The sequence below is a fragment of the Camarhynchus parvulus genome, unplaced genomic scaffold, assembly GCF_901933205.1.
Source record: "Camarhynchus parvulus unplaced genomic scaffold, STF_HiC, whole genome shotgun sequence".
Classification (NCBI taxonomy): Eukaryota; Metazoa; Chordata; class Aves; order Passeriformes; family Thraupidae; genus Camarhynchus; species Camarhynchus parvulus.
Window position 1 is genome coordinate 26,566 of NW_022148116.1, and position 19,544 is coordinate 46,109.

Here is a 19,544-nt window from a genome sequence, read left to right on the forward strand (position 1 = left end):
AAATCTGGCCCTGATCCTGAATCCTGGACAGGTGAGCCCCAAATCCTGACCCTGACCCTGATCTGGGCAGGTGAGCCCCAAAATCTGACCCTGACTGTAATCCTGGACAGGTGACCCCACACCTGGCCAGATGAGCCCCAAAATCTGGCCCTGATCCTGATTCTGGACAGGTGAGCCCCAACTCTGGCCCTGATCCCAGACAGGTGAGGTCACACCTGGCCAGGTGAGCCCTGACCCTGATCCTGGACAGGTGAACCCCAAATCCTGACCCTGATCCTGGCCAGGCGACCGCACACCTGGGCAGGTGAGCCCTGACCCCCCTCAGGTGGGGGAGAAGCAGGTGATGATGCCCCAGGTGATGCCCCAGGTGTGCCCCAGGTGTGACCCAAATATCCCAATCCACCCCCAGGTGTGATCCAGGTGTGACCCAGATGTGCTCCAGGTATCCCAATTCCCTCCAGGTGTGACCCAGGTACCTCAGGTGTGTCCCCACTGTCCCCAGGTGTGTCCCCACGTGTGTCTCCATCCTCCCAGGTGTGTCCCCGCTGTCCCCAGGTGTCCCCCAGGTGTCTCAGGTGTCCCCCAGGTGTGTCCCCATCCCCCTCACGTGTCCCCCAGGTGTCTCAGGTGTCCCCCAGGTGTCCCCCAGGTGTCCCCCAGGTGTGTCCCAGGTGTGTCCCCCCACCCCAAGCGGGTCAATCCCGGTGACTCAGAGGATTTGGGGGGTGGGCGGGGCCTCCCCAGCCTCACCTGGGCCCCTCCCCCACCCTCACCTGGGCTATTTAAGGTGGCCCCGGGTCCCTCCTGTCCCCTCCTGTCCCCACCTGTCCCCACCTGGTCCCACCTGGGCTCACCTGGCCCCGATGGCTCCGCCCGGGCCCCGCCGCCCCTGGTGCTGCTGCTGCTGCTGCTGCTGGGTGAGACTGGGATGGACTGGGATGGACTGGGATGGGATTGGGATGGACTGGGATGGACTGGGATGGACTGGGATGGGATTGGGAGGGGATTGGGGGGAACTGGGATGGACTGGGAATGGAGATATGGGAAACTGGGATGGACTGGGATAGACTGGGGGGAACTGGGATGGACTGGGAGCAACTGGGAGCAACTGGGAGCAACTGGGGGCAACTGGGATGGACTGGGATGGAGATATGGGGAACTGGGATGGACTGGGATGGACTGGGAGGGACTGGGGGAAACTGGGATGGGACTGGGATGGAGATATGGGGAACTGGGATGGACTGGGGGGAACTGGGAATGGAGATATGGGGGCACTGGGATCAACTGGGAGGGGACTGGGGGGCACCGGGATGGACTGGGATGGACTGGGATGGACTGGGAGTGACTGGGAATGGAGATATGGGGGACTGGGATTGAGACTGGGGTGGACTGGGATGGACTGGGATGGACTGGGATGGACTGGGAGCAACTGGGAAGGGAGATATGGGCAACTGGGAGGGACTGGGATGGAGATTGGGAGGGAGATTGGGGGAAACTGGGATGGACTGGGAGAGAACTGAGGTACTGGGATGCACTGGGATGCACTGGGATGGATTGGGAGGGACTGGGGGGAACTGGGAGGGACTGGGAGGGACTGGAGGAAATTGGGAATGGACTGGGAGGGGATTGGGATGGACTGGGATAGACTGGGAGCCACTGGGATAGACTGGGAGCCACTGGGATGGACTGGGATAGACTGGGAGGCACTGGGATAGACTGGGAGGCACTGGGAATGGGGACTGGGGATAAGGTCAGGGAGGGAAACTGGGACAGGAAATGGGAGGGACTGGGAGGGACTGGGAGGGACTGGGAATGACAGAGATGGAGCAATAGGGAATTTGGGAGGGACTGGGATGAACTGGGAGCACTGGGATGAACTGGGAATGATGGATACTGGGAATCTGGGAGGGGCTGCGGTGACTGGGATGGACTGGGATGGACTGGGATGGACTGGGATGGACTGGGAATGAACTGGGAGGGACTGGGAATGACGGATATGGAATCTGGGAGGGCTGCGGTGACTGGGATGGACTGGGATGGACTGGGATGGGACTGGGATGGACTGGGAATGAACTGGGATGGGACTGGGAATGGCGGGATGAACTGGAATGAACTGGGAGTGATGGATACAGAATGTGAGATGGACTGGGATGGACTGGGAATGAACTGGGATGAACTGGGACAAAGTGGGATGGGAACTGGGATGAACTGAGATGAACTGGGATGGACTGGGAATGAACTGGGATGGACTGGGAATGGACTGGGATGAACTGGGGTGGACTGGGAATGACTAATACAGAATGCAGGATGGACTGGGATGGGAATCGAGCCAAACTGGTCCAAACTGGTCCAAACTGGATCCCCCTGATCCCTCCCTCCTCCCAGGCACCGCCGGGCTCTGCGCCCGCCCCGGCTCCGGTTCCGGTTCCGGTTCCCTGGCCCCGCTGACGGCCGGGGTGGATCCCTGCAAGGATCCGCTGGGGCTGCTCAGCCCCCAGCTGGGATCGGGATCCTCCTCGGGACCCGCCGAGTGCAGACCGGGATCCGCCGGATCAGGATCCGCATCGGGAGCGGGATCCTCGGGAAGTTCGGGATCCTACGGCGGAAATTCAGGATCCTATGGGGGATCGAGGATCCTACGGAAGTTCGGGATCCTCTGGACATTCGGGATCCTATGGCGGATCGGGATCCTATGGGGGATCGGGATCCTCTGGACATTCGGGATCCTACGGGGAAATTCGGGATCCTATGGGGGACCAGGATCCTATGGGGGAAATTCGGGATCTTACGGATTGGGATCCAACCCAGGCTCCTACGGATCCGGATCCGGCCGACCTGGATCCGGATCCGGATCAGGAAGACCTGGATCCGGATCAGGAAGACCTGGATCTGGATCTGGATCGGGCAGGCCTGGATCCCAAGGGGGAATAGGATCCGGATCCGGGAAACCCGGATCTGGATCTGGAAAACCCGGATCCGGATCGGGCAGGCCCGGATCCCAAGGGGGAGGCGGATCCGGCTCCTACGGGGGATCCTCGGGATCCTACGGGGATGATGTGGGATCCTACGGGGGATCCGGATCCTACGGGGGATCCTCGGGATCCTACGGGGGCAGACCAGGATCCTATGGGGGCGGATCAGGATCTTACGGGGGATCCTCGGGATCCTATGGAGGATCAGGATCCCAGGGCAGACCGGGATCCTATGGGGATCCTCGGGATCCTACGGGGGCAGGCCGGGATCCTATGGGGGTGGATTCGGATCTTACGGGGGATCCTCGGGATCCTATGGGGTGGATTCGAGACTCCTACGGGGATCCTCGGGGTCCTATGGAGGATCAGGATCCCAGGGCAGACCGGGATCCTATGGGGGATCCTCAGGATCCTATGGGGATCCTCAGGATCCTATGGGGGATCGGGATCCCAGGACAGACCAGGATCCTATGGGGGTGGATTAGGATCTTATGGGGGATCCTCAGGATCCTATGGGGGATCGGGATCCCAGGGCAGACCCGGATCTTATGGGGGTGGATCAGGTTCCTATGGAGGGTCTGGATCCCAGGGCAGACCAGGATCCTACGGGGGCAGACCGGGATCCTATGGGGGTGGATCAGGATCCTATGGGGGGTGGATCGGGATCCTACGGGGGAATGGGATCCTATGGGGGATCCTCAGGATCCTATGGGGGATCAGGGGATCCCAGGGGATCAGGGCAGACCAGGATCTTATGGTGGCAAACTGGGATCCTATGGGGGCGGATCGGGATCCTATGGGGGATCGGGATCCCAGGGCAGACCGGGATCCTATGGGGGCGGTCCAGGATCCTATGGGGGATTGGGATCTTATGGGGGATCGGGATCCTACGGGGGGCGGATCAGGATCCTACGGGGGTGGATCAGGATCCTACGGAGGGGATTCAGGATCCTACGGAGGGGATTCGGGATCCTTCGGGGGGGATTCGGGATCCTTCGGGGGATCCCGCCAGCGCCCCGGCTACAAGAACCCCGGGATCCCCTTCGTGCCGGGGCTGCGCCACCCGGCCCGCATCGGGGGGCGCTTCCCCATCCGCCGGGGGCCGGGATCCGGCACGGGATCCGGTCTGGGCTACAGCTGGGGATCCGGCCGGGGATCCGGTCAAGGGTACGGACAGGGGTACAGCCAAGGGTACGGACAGGGATCCAGTCAGGGATCCGGGGATCCGGCCAGCCAGGGTATGGACAGGGATCCAGCCAGGGATCCGGACAGGGATCCGGTCGGGGATCCGGCAGGGGATCCGGGGATCCGACAGGGGTCCAGCCAAGGGTACAGCCAAGGGATACGGCCAGGGATCCGGTCAGGGATCTGGTCAGGGCTACAGCCAGGGTACGCCAGGGATCCGGCCAGGGTACGGACAGGGATCCGGCCAGGGATCCGGACAGGGATCCGGTCAGGGATCCGGTCAGGGATCCAGCCAAGGGTACAGCCAAGGGTACGGACAGGGATCCGGCCAGGGATCCGATCAGGGATCTGGTCAGGGATCTACAGCCAGGGGTACGGACAGGGATCCAGCCAGGGATATGGACAGGGATCCGGCCGGGGATCCGGTCAGGGGTACGGCCGGGGATCGGTCAGGGATCCAGACAGGGATCAGCCCTGGGATCTGCCCAGGGATCCAGTCAGGGATCCAGCCAGGGATCCGGTCAGGGATCCCCTCAGGGATCCAGTCAGGGATCCAGGGCCGGGCCCGAGTCGGGATCCAGCTCCGAGGGCGGGGATGGGGGCGGGAACGGGTGTGGGGGGTGTCGGAAATAGGGGAGGGGTCCCAGAAGATCCCGAAGGATCCGGAAGGATCTCGAAGGATCCAGAAGGATCCGAGCCAGGATCCAGCTCTGGGGGTGGGTGAGGGGGGTGCTGGAAATAGGGGAGGGGTCCCAGAGGGTCCCAAAAGATCCCAAAGGATCCCAAATAAAGTCTCGGATCCGGCCCTGGCCTCGTCGCTGTGGTGTGGGACTGGGGGGACTGGGGATACTGGGGATACTGGGGACACTGGGGATACTGGGATGGGGATACTGGGGAAACTGGGGGGCTGGGGATGGGGACATCACTGGGGATACTGGGAGCACTGGGGTGGGGATACTGGGGATACTGGGGAAACTGGGAATGGGGACACTGGGGATACTGGGGGGACTGGGAATGGGGATACTGGGGATTCTGGGGGACTGGGATGGGGATATTGGGAACACTGGGATGGGGCACTGGGGATACTGGGGATACTGGGATGGGGACTTTGGGGAAACTGGGGATACTGGGAATACTAGGAATGGGGATTCTGGGGGGACTGGGGATACTGGGATGGGGACACGGGATACTGGGGATACTGGGAACACTGGGCTGGGGACACTGGGAATGGGCTGGGGACACTGGGGATACTGGGAATGGGATGGGGATACTGGGGGGACTGGGAATACTGGGGAAACTGGCGAAACTGGGATGGGGATGGGGGCACTGGGAATGGGATGGGGATACTGGGAACACTGGGCTGGGGACACTGGGGATACTGGGATGGGATACTGGGAATATTGGGGATACTGGGGATACTGGGATGGGGACACTGGGGACACTGGGGACACTGGGGACACTGGGGACACTGGGAATGCTCTCAGTCCCGTCCCAGCCCCGCCCCCAAACCAGTACTCCCAGTCTGGCCCCGCCCCCAAACCAGCGCTCCCAGTCTGGCCCCGCCCCCAAACCAGCGCTCCCAGTGCTCCCAGTCCGGCCGGTTCCAACCCCCAATTTGGGGACACACCTGGAACCGCCGGAATTTGGGGGACACACCTGGAACGTTCCAAATAGTTTATTTGGGGGGGGGGGGACACACCTGGAATTTCCCAAATTTTGGGGGTTCATACCTGGAAATTCCCAAATTTTTGGGGGGTTCACACCTGGAATATCCCAAATTTTTGGGGAGGGGGGATTGACCTGGAATTTCCCAAATTCTGGGGGGGGTCACACCTGGAAATTCCCAATTTTTGGGGGGGATTCACCTGGAATTTCCCAAATTTTGGGGGGATTCACCTGGAAATTCCCAAATCTTTGGGGGGTTCACGCCTGGAAATTCCCAAAATTTTGTGGGGTTCACACCTGGATTGTCTCAATATTTTTTTGGGGGGATTCGCCTGGAACTTCCCAAAATTTTGGGGGGATTCACCTGGAATTTCCTAAATTTTTGGGGGGGATTCACACCTGGAATTTCCTAAATTTTTTTTGGGGGGGGTGTTCACACCTGGAATGTTCCAAATTTTAAGGGGGGTGTGTCCCCCAAAACCTCTTCCCCCCCCACGGGGCAGAAAATGCCGGAACTGAGTCACGGCCCCTCCCCCACCCCCGGAGCCTTTAAGAGCCGTCCCAGTGCTCCCAGTTTGCTCCCAGTTTGCTCCCAGTTCCGCCCAGTTTGGCACAGGAGGGACCCGGCAGCGCTGCCAGGTACGGGGGGGGAACTGGGATGAACTGGGATGAACTGGGAATGGACTGGGAGGGACTGGGAGGCACTGGGGGGTCACTGGGAGGGACTGGGATGAACTGGGAATGGACTGGGGGAAACTGGGAATGAACTGGGACCAAACTGGGAATGAACTGGGGGGCACTGGGAGGCACTGGGATGAACTGGGAGGCACTGGGACCAAACTGGGATGAACTGCGAATGGACTGGGAGGAACTGGGAGGCACTGGGGCCAAACTGGGATGGACTGGGAGGAACTGGGAGGCACTGGGGCCAAACTGGGAGGCACTGGGGGGGCACTGGGAGGAACTGGGAGGCACTGGGGGTCACTGGGATGAACTGGGAGGGACTGGGATGAACCGGGAATGAACTGGGACCAAACTGGGATGAACTGGGAGGCACTGGGAGGAACTGGTATGAACTGGGGGACACTGGAGCCAAACTGGGAATGAACTGGGACCAAACTGGGACGAACTGGGGGTCACTGGAAATGAACTGGGAATGAACTGGGGGTCACTGGGGGTCACTGGAAATGAACTCCCCCCCCCCCCCTGGGGGTCATGGGGGAACGCCCGCCGCCCCCCCCCCATGAACCTCCGAGCCCCCCGGAACCCCCCCCCCCCCCACCCCGGGGCTCCCCCTGGCGCCGTGGCCGCCCCTGCCCGAGTGGCCCGGAGGCGACAGCGGCGACAGTCGCGATAGCGGCGGCGACAGCGGCGATAGAGGCGGCGATAGCCACGATACAGGACACGACAGCCACGATAGAGGACGCGACAGCCACGATACAGGACACGACAGCCACGATAGAGGCGGCGATAGCGGCGACAAGCACAAGGCCACGCCCCCCGCGACAGCGGCGACAGGGGGGAGGGGCGGCACCCAGTGACACCCCCGGTGTCCCCAAGGGGTGGCATCGATGTCCCGCGTTAATAAAAAGTGTCCCCAAAAAGCGGCGCCGTTGTCGCGACATGTCCCGAGGTATCCCCGAGAGGGGCCACCGTCGTCTCCAGGTGTCCCCAAAGACACGCCATCCATCGCTTGTGGGTTTGGGGGTTTTGGCGATTTTTTGGACGATTTTTGATGATTTTTGATTTTTGATGATTTTTGGACGATTTTTGATGATTTTTTGGGACAGATTTTGTCCAATTTTGGGATCGATTTCACGGGAATCTTGGATGCATTTTTTTGAAGACTTTTGGAGCGATTTTTGGACCATTCTCTGACCAATTTTCTGACCCAGTTTTGGATCGGTTTCTGACAATTTTTTGACCGGTTTTTGGAAAATTTCCTGACCATTTTCCCACCCATTTCCTGACCATTTTTTTACCCATTTTTAGACCCTTTTCTGACTATTTTTCCACCATTTCCCACCCATTTTCTGGCATTTTTTTGGACCATTTTGTCACCCATTTTTTGACCCTTTCCTGACCAATTTCAGACCATTTTTAAACCATTTTTTTACCATTTTCCCACTATTTTTGGACCAATTTTTCCACTATTTCTCCCCCATTTCCCGACCAATTCCTGACCAATTCCCGATCGATTTTTGGACCATTTTTCACAATTTTTCATCAATTTTAATCAATTTTTAAACCATTTTTCCGCCTTTTCCCGCCCTTTCCCCTCACAGCCCCATCACCATGGCAACAACGCCGCGCCGTCGCTCTTTAATGGCGTCACTCAGTCCTCCCGAAACCCACAATGCCCCGCGGCCCTGAGGGGAAGGGGGGTCCGCCTGTATCCCACAATCCCCCGCGGCCGGGGGAAGGGGGGTCCGCCTGTATCCCACAATGCCCCGCGCGCGCCCCCTCCCTCCCTCCCGCCGCCGCTCGCTCGCTGCCCCAGGCCCGAGGCTCAGCCGGTACCGGAGGGGGAGGGATGGGGGCGGTGGGGTGGGGGATGGGCACGGCCCCCCGAGGGGGTTTAGGGAGGTGGGGGAGGGGAGAGGAAAGCGGTGGTTTTGGGGGGGTGGGTTTGGTGAGGGAGTGGGGGGGGCGCGCGCGGTGACGTCACGGCGCGGCCTTGGGTGTCCCCCCAATCCTCACTCGGTGTTGGCGCCCCTCCCCCCGTCTCTGTCCGCAGGTGCAGCCACGTGACTCCCGGAGCCTGCCCCACCCCCCCATCAGCGCTCCCAGTAACTCCCAGTGACTCCCAGTGACCCTCCCAGTGCTCCCAGTAACTCCCAGTGACCCCCAGTGACCCTCCCAGTGACTCCCAGTAACTCCCAGTAACTCCCAGTAACTCCCAGTGACACCCCGAGTGCTCCCAGTGACACCCCCAGTGCTCCCAGTAACTCCCAGTGACCCCCAGTGACACCCCCAGTGCTCCCAGTCCCTCCCAGTCCCCATTCCCACACTCCCAGTACCCCCCAGTCCCTCCCAGTCCCTCCCAGTATCCCCAAATCCCCATTTCCTGGCTATTTTCCCTTCCAAAAATCAGATTTTTTTCCATTTTTTGGGGCACTTTCCCCCCCGTTTTTTGCTCCCAGTCCCTCCCAGTCCCTGTAACTCCACTCTTAGTCCCTCCCAGTGCCTCCCAGTTCCCTCCCAGCCCCTCCCAGTCTCTCCCAGTCCCCATAACTCTCCTCCCAGTCCCTCTGTGTCCAGTCCCAGTCCCAGTCCCCCAGTCCCTCCCATCAGTCCTCCCAGTCCCCGTACCCCCCAGTCCCTCCCAGTTCCTCCCAGTCCCCCCCAATCCCCATTTCCCAGTCCCTCCCATTCCTTCCCAGTCCCTCCCAAAATCCCAGTCCCTTTTTTTCCATTTTCCTTCCCAGTCCCTCCCAGTCCCCACAACTCCCTCCCAGTCCCTCCCAGTCCCTCCCAGTCCTTCCCAGTCCCCATAACTCCATTCCCAGTCCCTCCCAGTCCCTCCCAGTCCTTCCCAGTGCATCCCAGTCCCTCCCAGTGCCCCCAGTCCCAGTCCCTCTCCATCCAGTCCCTCCCAGTCCCAGTCCCTATAACTCCATTCCCAATCCCTCCCAGTCCCCCCAACCCTCCCTCCCAGTCCCTCCCAATCCCTCCCAGTCCCCATAATTCCAATCCCAGTCCCTCCCAGTCCCAGTCCTTCCCAGTCCCTCCCAGGCCCTATAAGCCTGCTCCCAGTCCCTATAACTCCAATCCCAGTCCCTCCCAGTCCCTCCCAGTCCTTCCCAGTCCCTCCTCAGTGCATCCCAGTCCCTCCCAGTCCCCATAACCCTCCATTCCCAAGTCCCTCCCAGTCCCACAACTCCAATCCCAGTCCCTCCCAGTCCCTCCCAGTCCTTCCCAGTCCCTAGTCCCCCCAATCCCAGTCCCTCCCAGTCCTTCCCAGTCCCTATAACACCACTCCCAATCCCTCCCAGTCCCCATAACTCCATTCCCAGTCCCTCCCAGTCCCTCCCAGTCCCCATAACTCCATTCCCAGTCCCTCCCAGTCCCTCCCAGTCCCTTCCCAGTCCCCATAACACCCAGTCCCTCCCAATCCCTCCCAGTCCCCATCCCAGTCCCTCCCAGTCCCCCCAGTCCTTCCCAGTCCCCATAACTCCACTCCCAGTCCCTCCCAGTCCCCATAACTCCATTCCCAGTCCCTCCCAGTCCCTCCCAGTGCCCCCCAGTGCCCCCCCACCATGTCTTCCCGCGCCCACCTGCTCCGTTTCCAACTGCCGGGCCACGAGGCGGCCGCGCTGCGCTCCATGACCCGCCTGCGGCGCCGAGGAGCGCTTCTGCGACGTCACCATCGTGGCCAGGAGCCTGCGCTTCCGCGGCCACCGCGTCATCCTGGCCGCCTGCTCGCCCTTCCTGCGCGACCAGTTCCTGCTGAACCCCGCGGCCGAGCTGCGCGTGTCGCTGGCGCAGAGCGCCCGCGTGCTGGCCGACCTGCTGCTCTCCTGCTACACCGGCGCCCTGGAGTTCGCCGGCAGGGACCTGGTCAGTGCTGCCTCGGGGCAGGCGCCGAGGTTCTGGGGTGAAATATCGAGATATTGGAGTGAAATGGCGAGATATTGGAGTGAAATGGCAAGATATTGGAGTTAAATACCATATATTGGAGTTAAATATCCAGATATTGGAGTTAAATATCGAGATATTGGAGTTAAATACCATATATTGGAGTTAAATGCCAAAATATTGGAGTTAAATACCGAGATATTGGAGTTAAATACGGATATATTGGAGTGAAATGGCGAGATATTGGAGTTAAATACCGAGATATTGGAGTTAAATACCATATATTGGGGTTAAATATCGAGATATTGGGATTAAATATCAAGATATTGGAGTTAAATACCGATATATTGGAGTTAAATATGGATATATTGGAGTTAAATGGCAAGATATTGGAGTTAAATACCATATATTGGAGTTAAATATTGAGATATTGGAGTTAAATATCGAGATATTGGAGTTAAATGGCAAGATATTGGAGTTAAATACCGATATATTGGAGTTAAATATCGATATTGGGAGTTAAATACCGATATATTGGAGTTAAATATCATATATTGGAGTTAAATTCCAATATATTGGAATTAAATACCGAGATATTGGAGTTAAATGCCGAAATATTGGAGTTAAATACCGAGATATTGGAATTAAATACCAAGATATTGGAGTTAAATGCCGAAATTTTGGAATTAAATATCGAGATATTGGACTTAAATGCCGAAATATTGGAGTTAAATACTGATATGGAGTTAAATACCAATATATTAGAGTTAAATACCGAGATATTGGAATTAAATACCAAGATATTGGAGTTAAATGACAAAATATTGGAATTAAATAGCCATATATTCGAACTAAATGCCAATACATTGGAATTAAATACCAATATATTGGAGTTAAATACCAAAATATTGGAGTTAAATGCCGATATATTGGAATTAAATGCCAAGATATTGGAATTAAATACCGAGATATTGGAATTAAATGCCGATATAGTGGAATTAAATACCGATATATTGGAGTTAAACACCGATATATTGGAGTTAAATACCAATATATTGGAGTTAAATACTGAGATATTGGAATTAAATGCCGATATATTGGAATTAAATATCAAGATATTGGAATTAAATGCCGATACAGCCGGGTGGGACGTGCCTGGGCTCGTCCGGCCCTCGCTGTTTGACCAAGGGCGGCAGTTGGGGTGGTTTCACCCAAAAACATTTTTGGCTGGTGGGTGTGCGGTGTTTCATTTTTGACCGGCTGGGTGTGCGGTGTTTCATTTTTGGCCGGTGGGTGTGCGGTGTTTCATTTTTGGCCGGTGGGTGTGCGGTGTTTCATGTTTGGCTGGTGGGTGTGCGGTGTTTCATTTTTGGCTGGTGGGTGTGCGGTGTTTCATTTTTGGCCAGGTGAATGTGCGGTGTTTCATTTTTGGCTGGTGGGTGTGCGGTGTTTCATTTTTGGCTGGTGGGTGTGCGGTGTTTCATTTTTGGCCGGTGGGTGTGCGGTGTTTCATTTTTGGCCGGTGGGTGTGCGGTGTTTCATTTTTGGCTGGGTGGGTGTGCGGTGTTTCATTTTGGCGGTGGGTGTTGTTTCATTTTTGGCGGTGGGTGTGCGGGTGTTTCATTTTTGGCTGGTGAATGTGCGGTGTTTCATTTTTGGCGGTGGGGGTGTCGCGGTGTTTCATTTTTGGCCGGCTGGGTGTGCGGTGTTTCATTTTTGGCCGGCTGGGTGTGTGTGTTTCATTTTTGGCCGGCTGGGTGTGCAGTGTTTCATTTTTGGCTGGTGAATGTGCGGTGTTTCATTTTTGGCTGGTGGGTGTGCGGTGTTTCATTTTTGGCCGGCTGGATGTGCGGTGTTTCATTTTTGGCTGGTGGGTGTGCGGTGTTTCATTTTTGGCCGGCTGGATGTGCGGTGTTTCATTTTTGGCCGGCTGGGTGTGCGGTGTTTCATTTTTGGCTGGTGAATGTGCGGTGTTTCATTTTTGGCCGGTGGGTGTGCGGTGTTTCATTTTTGGCCGGCTGGGTGTGCGGTGTTTCATTTTTGGCCGGCTGGGTGTGCAGTGTTTCATTTTTGGCTGGTGAATGTGCGGTGTTTCATTTTTGGCTGGTGGGTGTGCGGTGTTTCATTTTTGGCCGGTGGATGTGCGGTGTTTCATTTTTGGCTGGTGGGTGTGCGGTGTTTCATTTTTGGCCGGCTGGATGTGCGGTGTTTCATTTTTGGCCGGCTGGGTGTGCGGTGTTTCATTTTTGGCTGGTGAATGTGCGGTGTTTCATTTTTGGCCGGTGGGTGTGCGGTGTTTCATTTTTGGCCAGTGGGTGTGCGGTGTTTCATGTTTGGCTGGTGGGTGTGCGGTGTTTCATTTTTGGCTGGTGGGTGTGCGGTGTTTCATTTTTGGCCGGCTGGATTTTGCAGCTTGGGACAATTCCAGGCCTGCAGGAGCTCAGGTTTCCCTCTGTGCAGAAGCTTTGAGGCGATGCTGAAGGAAAGGACTCGGTTCTGACCAAGTGTTTGGATCCAGAGCTTCGTTCTTGGCCCTCTGGATGCAGCCCCAGCTCCAGCAGAACTCCCTGAGCCCGTGGCTGCTGCTCCTTTAACCCCGGGGACAGGGCAGGGAAGGGCTGGGGATCCCACCAGCCAGGTACGGGTGGGGAGTGACACCTGGACGGCCCAACGTGCCACCGGTCCCTTTGCGGAGCGCCCGGACAGACGGACAGCAGGGCAGGCGAAGGGAGAGGCGATTGGCGCACCTGGGGGAGGAACCGCGGTAACCGAGACGGGTTTTGTGCGTCCCACAGGTGAATTACCTGACGGCCGCCAGCTACCTGCAGATGGAGCACGTGGTGGAGAGGTGCAGGGGCGCGCTGGCCAGGTTCATCCAGCCGTCCCCGAGCGCCCCGGTGCAGCCCCCCAAGAACGAGGAGGACGAGGAAGACGAGGACGAAGAGGACACCACGGACGTTTGCATCGTGAAGGTGGAGCCGGCCACGCGGCGCCGGGGACGGAGGTGGCCGGTGGTGGCCGCCAGCGAGGTGGTGACCCAAGGTCCGGCGGGAGTGACCGCGGTGGTGGCCACGGCGCCGGACAACGCCACGGCGCAGCTCGGCGTGGTCAAGGCGTGTTACAGCCTGGCCGAGGATGCTGAGGGCGAGGGCTTGGTCATCTTCCCTGGCGGTCGGAGGCGGTGGCAACACCACCGCGGCCACCAGCGAGGAACCACCGGGCAGCCAAGGAGCTGTGGGCACCACGACCACCACCACGCCCACGCCGTCATCATCGTCATCATCGTCATCGTCGTCCTCGCGCTGCGAGAAGTGCGGGGAGAGCTTCCAGGGCGTGGAGAAGCTGGTGTTCCACATGAGGGCCCAGCACCTCGTGTTCATGTGCCCGCGCTGCGGCAAGCAGTTCAACCACAGCAGCAACCTGAACCGGCACATGAACGTGCACCGCGGCGTGAAGTCGCACGGCTGCGGCGTCTGCGGCAAGAGCTTCACGCAGAAATCCACGCTGCACGACCACCTGAACCTGCACAGCGGCGCGCGGCCCTACCGCTGCTCCTACTGCGACGTGCGCTTCGCCCACAAGCCGGCCATCCGGCGGCACCTCAAGGAGCAGCACGGCAAGACCACGGCGCAGAACGTTCTGGAAGCCGGCGGGGCCGAGGGGGGCGTGGTCATGCGTTGATGTTGGGGTGGGGGAGGGCCCGGAGGGGGGGGGTGGGGTGGGGCAGCGGGGGGGGGAGGGGCGCTGGGTTCTCTCCCAGGGGTGGGGGAGGGGCGGGGGTGGAGGGAGGGGAGTGAGGGGGGGGGTGTGGAGGGCGAGGTGACCACGGAGTGACCACCAGGGTGACCACAAAGTGACCACCAGAGTGACCACGGAGTGACCACCAGAGTGACCACGAAGTGACCCCAGAGTGGCACAAAGTGACCACCAGAGTGACCACGGAGTGACCACCAGAGTGACCACAAAGTGACCCCAGAGTGGCACAAAGTGACCCCAGAGTGACCACGGAGTGACCACCAGAGTGACCACGAAGTGACCCCAGAGTGACCACGAAGTGACCCCAGAGTGACCACAGAGTGACCACCAGAGTGACCACGAAGTGACCCCCAGAGTGGCTCAAAGTGACCCCCAAAGTGGTGGGGAGTGACCGCTGGACATTGAGGGGGTGACCACTGGGGTGGTGGTGGTGAAATGACCACGAACTGACCACCAGAGTGACCATGAAGTGACCACCAGAGTGACCATGAAGTGACCCCCAGAGTGGCTCAAAGTGACCCTCGAAGTGGTGGGGAGTGACCGCTGGACACTGAATCCCTGCTGGACATTGAGGGGGTGACCACTGGGGTGATGGTAAGGAGGGTGAGGTGACCACAAAGTGACCACCAGAGTGACCATGAAGTGACCACCAGAGTGACCATGAAGTGACCCACAAAGTGGCTCAAAGTGACCACCAAAATGGTGGGGATTGGCCCCAAAATTGTGGGGAGTGACCGCTGGACATTGAGGGGGTGTGACCACTGGGGTGGTGGCGAAGTGACCACCAAGTGACCATGAAGTGACCCCCAGAGTGACACAAAAGTGACCACCAAAGTGGTGGGGAGTGACCGCTGGACATCTGATCCCTGCTGGACACTGAGGAGGTGGCAAGGAGGCCGAAGTGACCACTGGACATTGAGGGGGTGACCGCCTGGGAGGTGGCAAGGAGGTCAAAGTGACCTTGAAGTGACCACCAAAGTGACCATGAAGTGACCCCCAGAGTGGCACAAAGTGACCCCAGAGTGGTGGGCAGTGACCACTGGACATTGAGGGGGTGACCACTGGGGTGGTGGCGAGGAGGGTGAAGTGACCACAGAGTGACCCCCAGAGTGTCACAAAGTGACCCCAAAGTGGCACAAAGTGACCCCAAAAAGTGGCGGGCAGTGACTGCTGGACACCTGGACCCTGCTGGACATCGAGGGAGTGACCCCCAGAGTGATGGCAGCGAGCCCAAAGTGGTCAGAAATGACCCCAAAAGTGACCCCTGGTCACTCCTGCTGGACATCGAGGGACTGACCACTGGGCTGATGGCAACCAGGCCAAAGTGACCACAGAGTGACCCCCAAAGTGGTGGGGGGGAGTGACCGCTGGACCCTGCTGGACATCGAGGGAGTGACCACTGGGGTGGTGGCCAGAGTGACCACAGAGTGACCCCCAAAGTGGTCAGAACGACCCCAAAATGGTGGGAAATGACCCCAAAGTGACCCCAGAGTGGTGGGGAGTGACCGCTGGACCCCTGCTGGACATCGAGAGAGTGACCACTGGGGTGGTGGCCAGAGTGACCACAGAGTGACCCCCAAAAGTGGTCAGAACGACCCCAAAATGGTGGGAAATGACCCCAAAGTGGTGGGAAATGACCCCAAAGTGGTGGGAAATGACCCCAAAGTGGTGGGGAGTGACCACTGGACCCTGCTGGACATCGAGGGAGTGACCACTGGGGTGGTGGCAAGGAGGCCAAAGCGGTCAGGAACGACCCCAAAATGATGAGAAATGACCCCAAAACGGTGGGGAACCACCCCGGAGTGATGGGGAGTGACCCCAAAATGAGGAACGACCCCAAAATTGCGTGAAATGACCCCAAAATGATGGGAAATTATCCCAAAGTGATGGGAAATGATCCCAAAGTTTGTCACCCCTGGTGACAAATTTTGGCGTCCCCATTTAAAATCCAGCTCAAAAAAAACCCCAAAACGACCAAAATTTTGGGATTTTGGGCAAAAAAAAAAAAAATCAAAATAATTCTCATTTTTCGGCGGTTCCACCCAAATTTGATCCCTCAGGATAAATTTGGGGGTCCCAAGGCCTCGGTGGAAAATTTGGGGGATTTTTGGGGGTCGCCCTGTATTTTTTGGGGTCCCTCTGATTTTTGGGGCCCCTCCTGTTTTCTTTGGGGGTCCCTCCCGATTTTTTGGTGTTCCCCCAAATTTTTGGGGGGGGTTTTGTAGATTTTAGGATTTTGGATTTTGGGGGGCCCCCTTAGGTTGTAGCGAGGGGTGGGGGAGGGGAAATTGAGGGGTGGGGGAGGGGAAAAAGGATTTTGGAGTGGGGGGGAGGGGACCCCAAAAATTTTTGGATTTTTTGGGGGGGTATTTTAGGCTGTAGAGAGGAGAAATTTGGGGGTCCCTTTTTGGGGGAGTTTGAGATCCTTTTTGGGGTGGGGGAGGGGCGTTGGACCCCCACCCGAATTTTGGTTTTTAGGTTTTTTTTGTAATAAACGGATTTTAAAGAAAAATGTAAAATGGATTTTTAATTTTTTTTTCCAGGGGGAATTTATTGTTTTATTTGGGGATTTATTATTTTATTTTTGGGGATTTATTTATTTTTAGAGTTCATTGTGTTTGGGTGATTTATTAATTTAATTGTGGGGATTTATTAATTTATTTGGGATTTAATTTTGTAGAATATATTTATTTATTTTGGGGAATTTATTCAATTTTGGGGGATTTATTATTCTAATATTTATTATTTTAATATTTATTATTTTTATGGATTTATCATTGGGAATTTATTAATTTTTGGGGATTAATTTTTAGGGATTTATTAATTTTCAAGGATTTATTTATTCATTTTTAGGGATTTATTAATTTTGGGGGATTGGCTCATTTTTGGGTGATTTATTACTTTTTTTGAGATTTATTCAAATTTTTTTTTTTTTTTTGGGGTTTTATTCAATTTTTATAATTTATTGTTTTGGGCGATTTGTTGACTTATGAGGGATTTCTTCCTTTTTGGGGGGATTTTATAAATTTTTTGGTTATTTTATTTTTACTTATTCAATTTTTAGGGGATTTATTTTGGCGATTTGTTCACTTTTAGTGATTTATTAATTTTGGGGATTTATTAATTAATTCCCGAACCACCAGGACCCCCCAAAAATTCGATATGGGCGTGGCCTAAACAATAAATGGGCGTGGTTTTTCGCTGAGTAGGCGTGGCTTCCTCAGTGGGCGGAGTCGCGCCCCTAGGACAAAGCGCTGCGCTGTGGGCGTGGTTTTACCCATATAAGGCATAACCACGCCCCTCCGCGCTGCGTGCTGACGTCACCGCGCTTTGGCGGCGATGGAGGCGGCGGGAGGCGCCGAGGTCTGAGGGGCGGCGGCGCCGGGGCCGCTTTTTGGGGCATTTTGAGGCGATTTTGGGGTTTTTTTGTGAGGTTTTGAGGGGTTTTGTGGAGCCGGGGGTGTTTGTGAGCGGGGGGAAGGGCGGGATCCGCCGGGGGGAGGGGCGCTCCCCTCACGGAGCGCTCTGCCCCTCCCCCCCCTCAGGAGCCGCCCGTCGGGACCCCTCGTGGTGGAGGCGGCGGGAGAGGCCGGTGAGTGACCCCCCCCCCAATTGTGAGCCCCATTGCGGTGCCGCCGAGAGCCCCTTGGGGATCCCCCCTGAGATCCCCGAAATCCCCTCAGCCCCCTCGATCCTCACGATCCCCCCTCAGGATCGCCCTGAGACCCCTCAGGATCCCCCTCAGGATCCCCTCAGGATCGCCCTGAGAACCCCCTCAGGATCCCCTCAGGATCCCCCCTCAGGGATCCCCTCAGGATCCCCCTCAGGACCCCTCAGGATCCCCCCTCAGGATCCCCCCCTCAGGATTCCCCCTCAGAATCCCCCTGAGGATCGCCCTGAGACCCTCAGGATCCCCCCTCAGGATCCCCCCTCAGGATCGCCCTGGAGAGACCCCTCAGGATCCCCCTCAGGATTTCAGAATCCCCAGGATCCCCCTCAGAATCCCCCCCTCCCCCTCAGGATCGCCCCCTGGGGATCCCCTCAGGGATCCCCCCTCAGGGATTCCCCTCAGAATCCCCTCTGAATCCCCCTCAGAATTCCCCTCAGGATCGCCCTGAACCCCCTTGGACTTCCCTCAGGATCCCCCTCAGGATTCTCCTCAGGATCCCCTCAGGATCGCCCTGAGACCCCCTCAGGATTTTGGGGGTTTCAGGAGGGTTTTGAGGGCATTTTGGGGAGTCTTGGTGTATTTTTGGGGGGGATCTGGGAATCCTGGGGGAGGATCTGGGGGCATTTTGGGGGTCTGGGCGAGTTTTGGGGGGTCCTGTGGGGATCTCTGAGAGGTCTTGGTGGGATTTGGGGAAAATTTGGGGAGGTTTGGGGTCATTTGGGGGGTCCTGGAGGGGTTTTGGGGGGGTCTGGGGGGTCTCTGAGGGGTTGAGGGGAATCAGGGAGAGCTTTGGGGGCATTGGGGTAATTTGGGAGGGGTTGGGTGGGATTTGGGGGGGTCTTGAGGGGGTTCTTGGGGGTCTGGAAGGGTCTGGGGGTTCAGTTCTGAGTCTGGGGGTTCAGTTTTGGGTCTGGGGTCTCCCTGACCCCCCTGTTTCCCCCCAGACCACCCCAAACGCCCCAAGTTGGATTTTGGCTCCGAGGGGCTCCACAAGCGCCTGCAGCAGCGCCCCAGCCCCCGCGCCAGCACCGAGGTACCCAAAAAACCCCAGAAAAAACCCCAAAAAACCCCCAGGGACCCCCCAAAAATCCCTCCCAAACCACCCCAAAAAAATTACAGCAACTGTCATAAAACCTGCTGTAAAACAGCACTGTCGAAAAAGGTGCCCCTTTTACCACAGTCGCGCTTTGCAGCACCTTTCCTTTCTGGGAAAATTAAATTCTTTTCTGGGAAAATTCCACCATCTCCAGGAATAAAAAAATTAAATTAAATAAGAAAGGGGTTGGGGGAATTTTTTTATCTTGAATTTTTTTATTTTATTCTTTTGTTTTTGGTTTTTTTTTTCTTATTTTTTGGTTTGGTTTTTTTTTTTTTTTTTTCGGTTTTTCCCAATTTTTCCCATTTTCCTTCTCCTCTTTTCCCATTCCCTCGTAGCCCTTTAGGATTTCGTGGTTTGGGATTTTTTTTTTCCTAGAAAAAAAAAAAAAAATACCAAAAAAAAAAGTGGAAAAAAAAAGAGAAAAAAAAAATCCTTTGGAATTCTTGGGTGGTGTAAATAAAGAAAAATATTATTCCAGTCTGGGTTGTGCTTTTTTTTGGGGTATAAAAATTTGGATTTTGGGGGTTTTTGGGTTTTTTGGGAATATTTGGGAATTTTGGAGGTTTTGGGATTTGGAATTTTTGGGGGAATTTTGGGGAGTTTTAGTTTGTATTTTGGG

General features: G+C 56.6%; 1 protein-coding gene across 1 annotated transcript; it reads left to right on the forward strand.

The window, feature by feature from the left end:
* The first annotated feature begins 9,978 nt into the window (after positions 1-9,978).
* On the forward strand, positions 9,979-14,081 carry LOC115916066 (zinc finger and BTB domain-containing protein 12-like). The gene is given in 4 exon segments (XM_030969779.1): positions 9,979-10,162; positions 10,164-10,382; positions 13,196-13,575; positions 13,577-14,081. Coding segments are annotated over 4 exon segments (1,185 nt in total). The 5' UTR covers positions 9,979-10,081.
* The last annotated feature ends 5,463 nt before the right edge of the window (positions 14,082-19,544 follow it).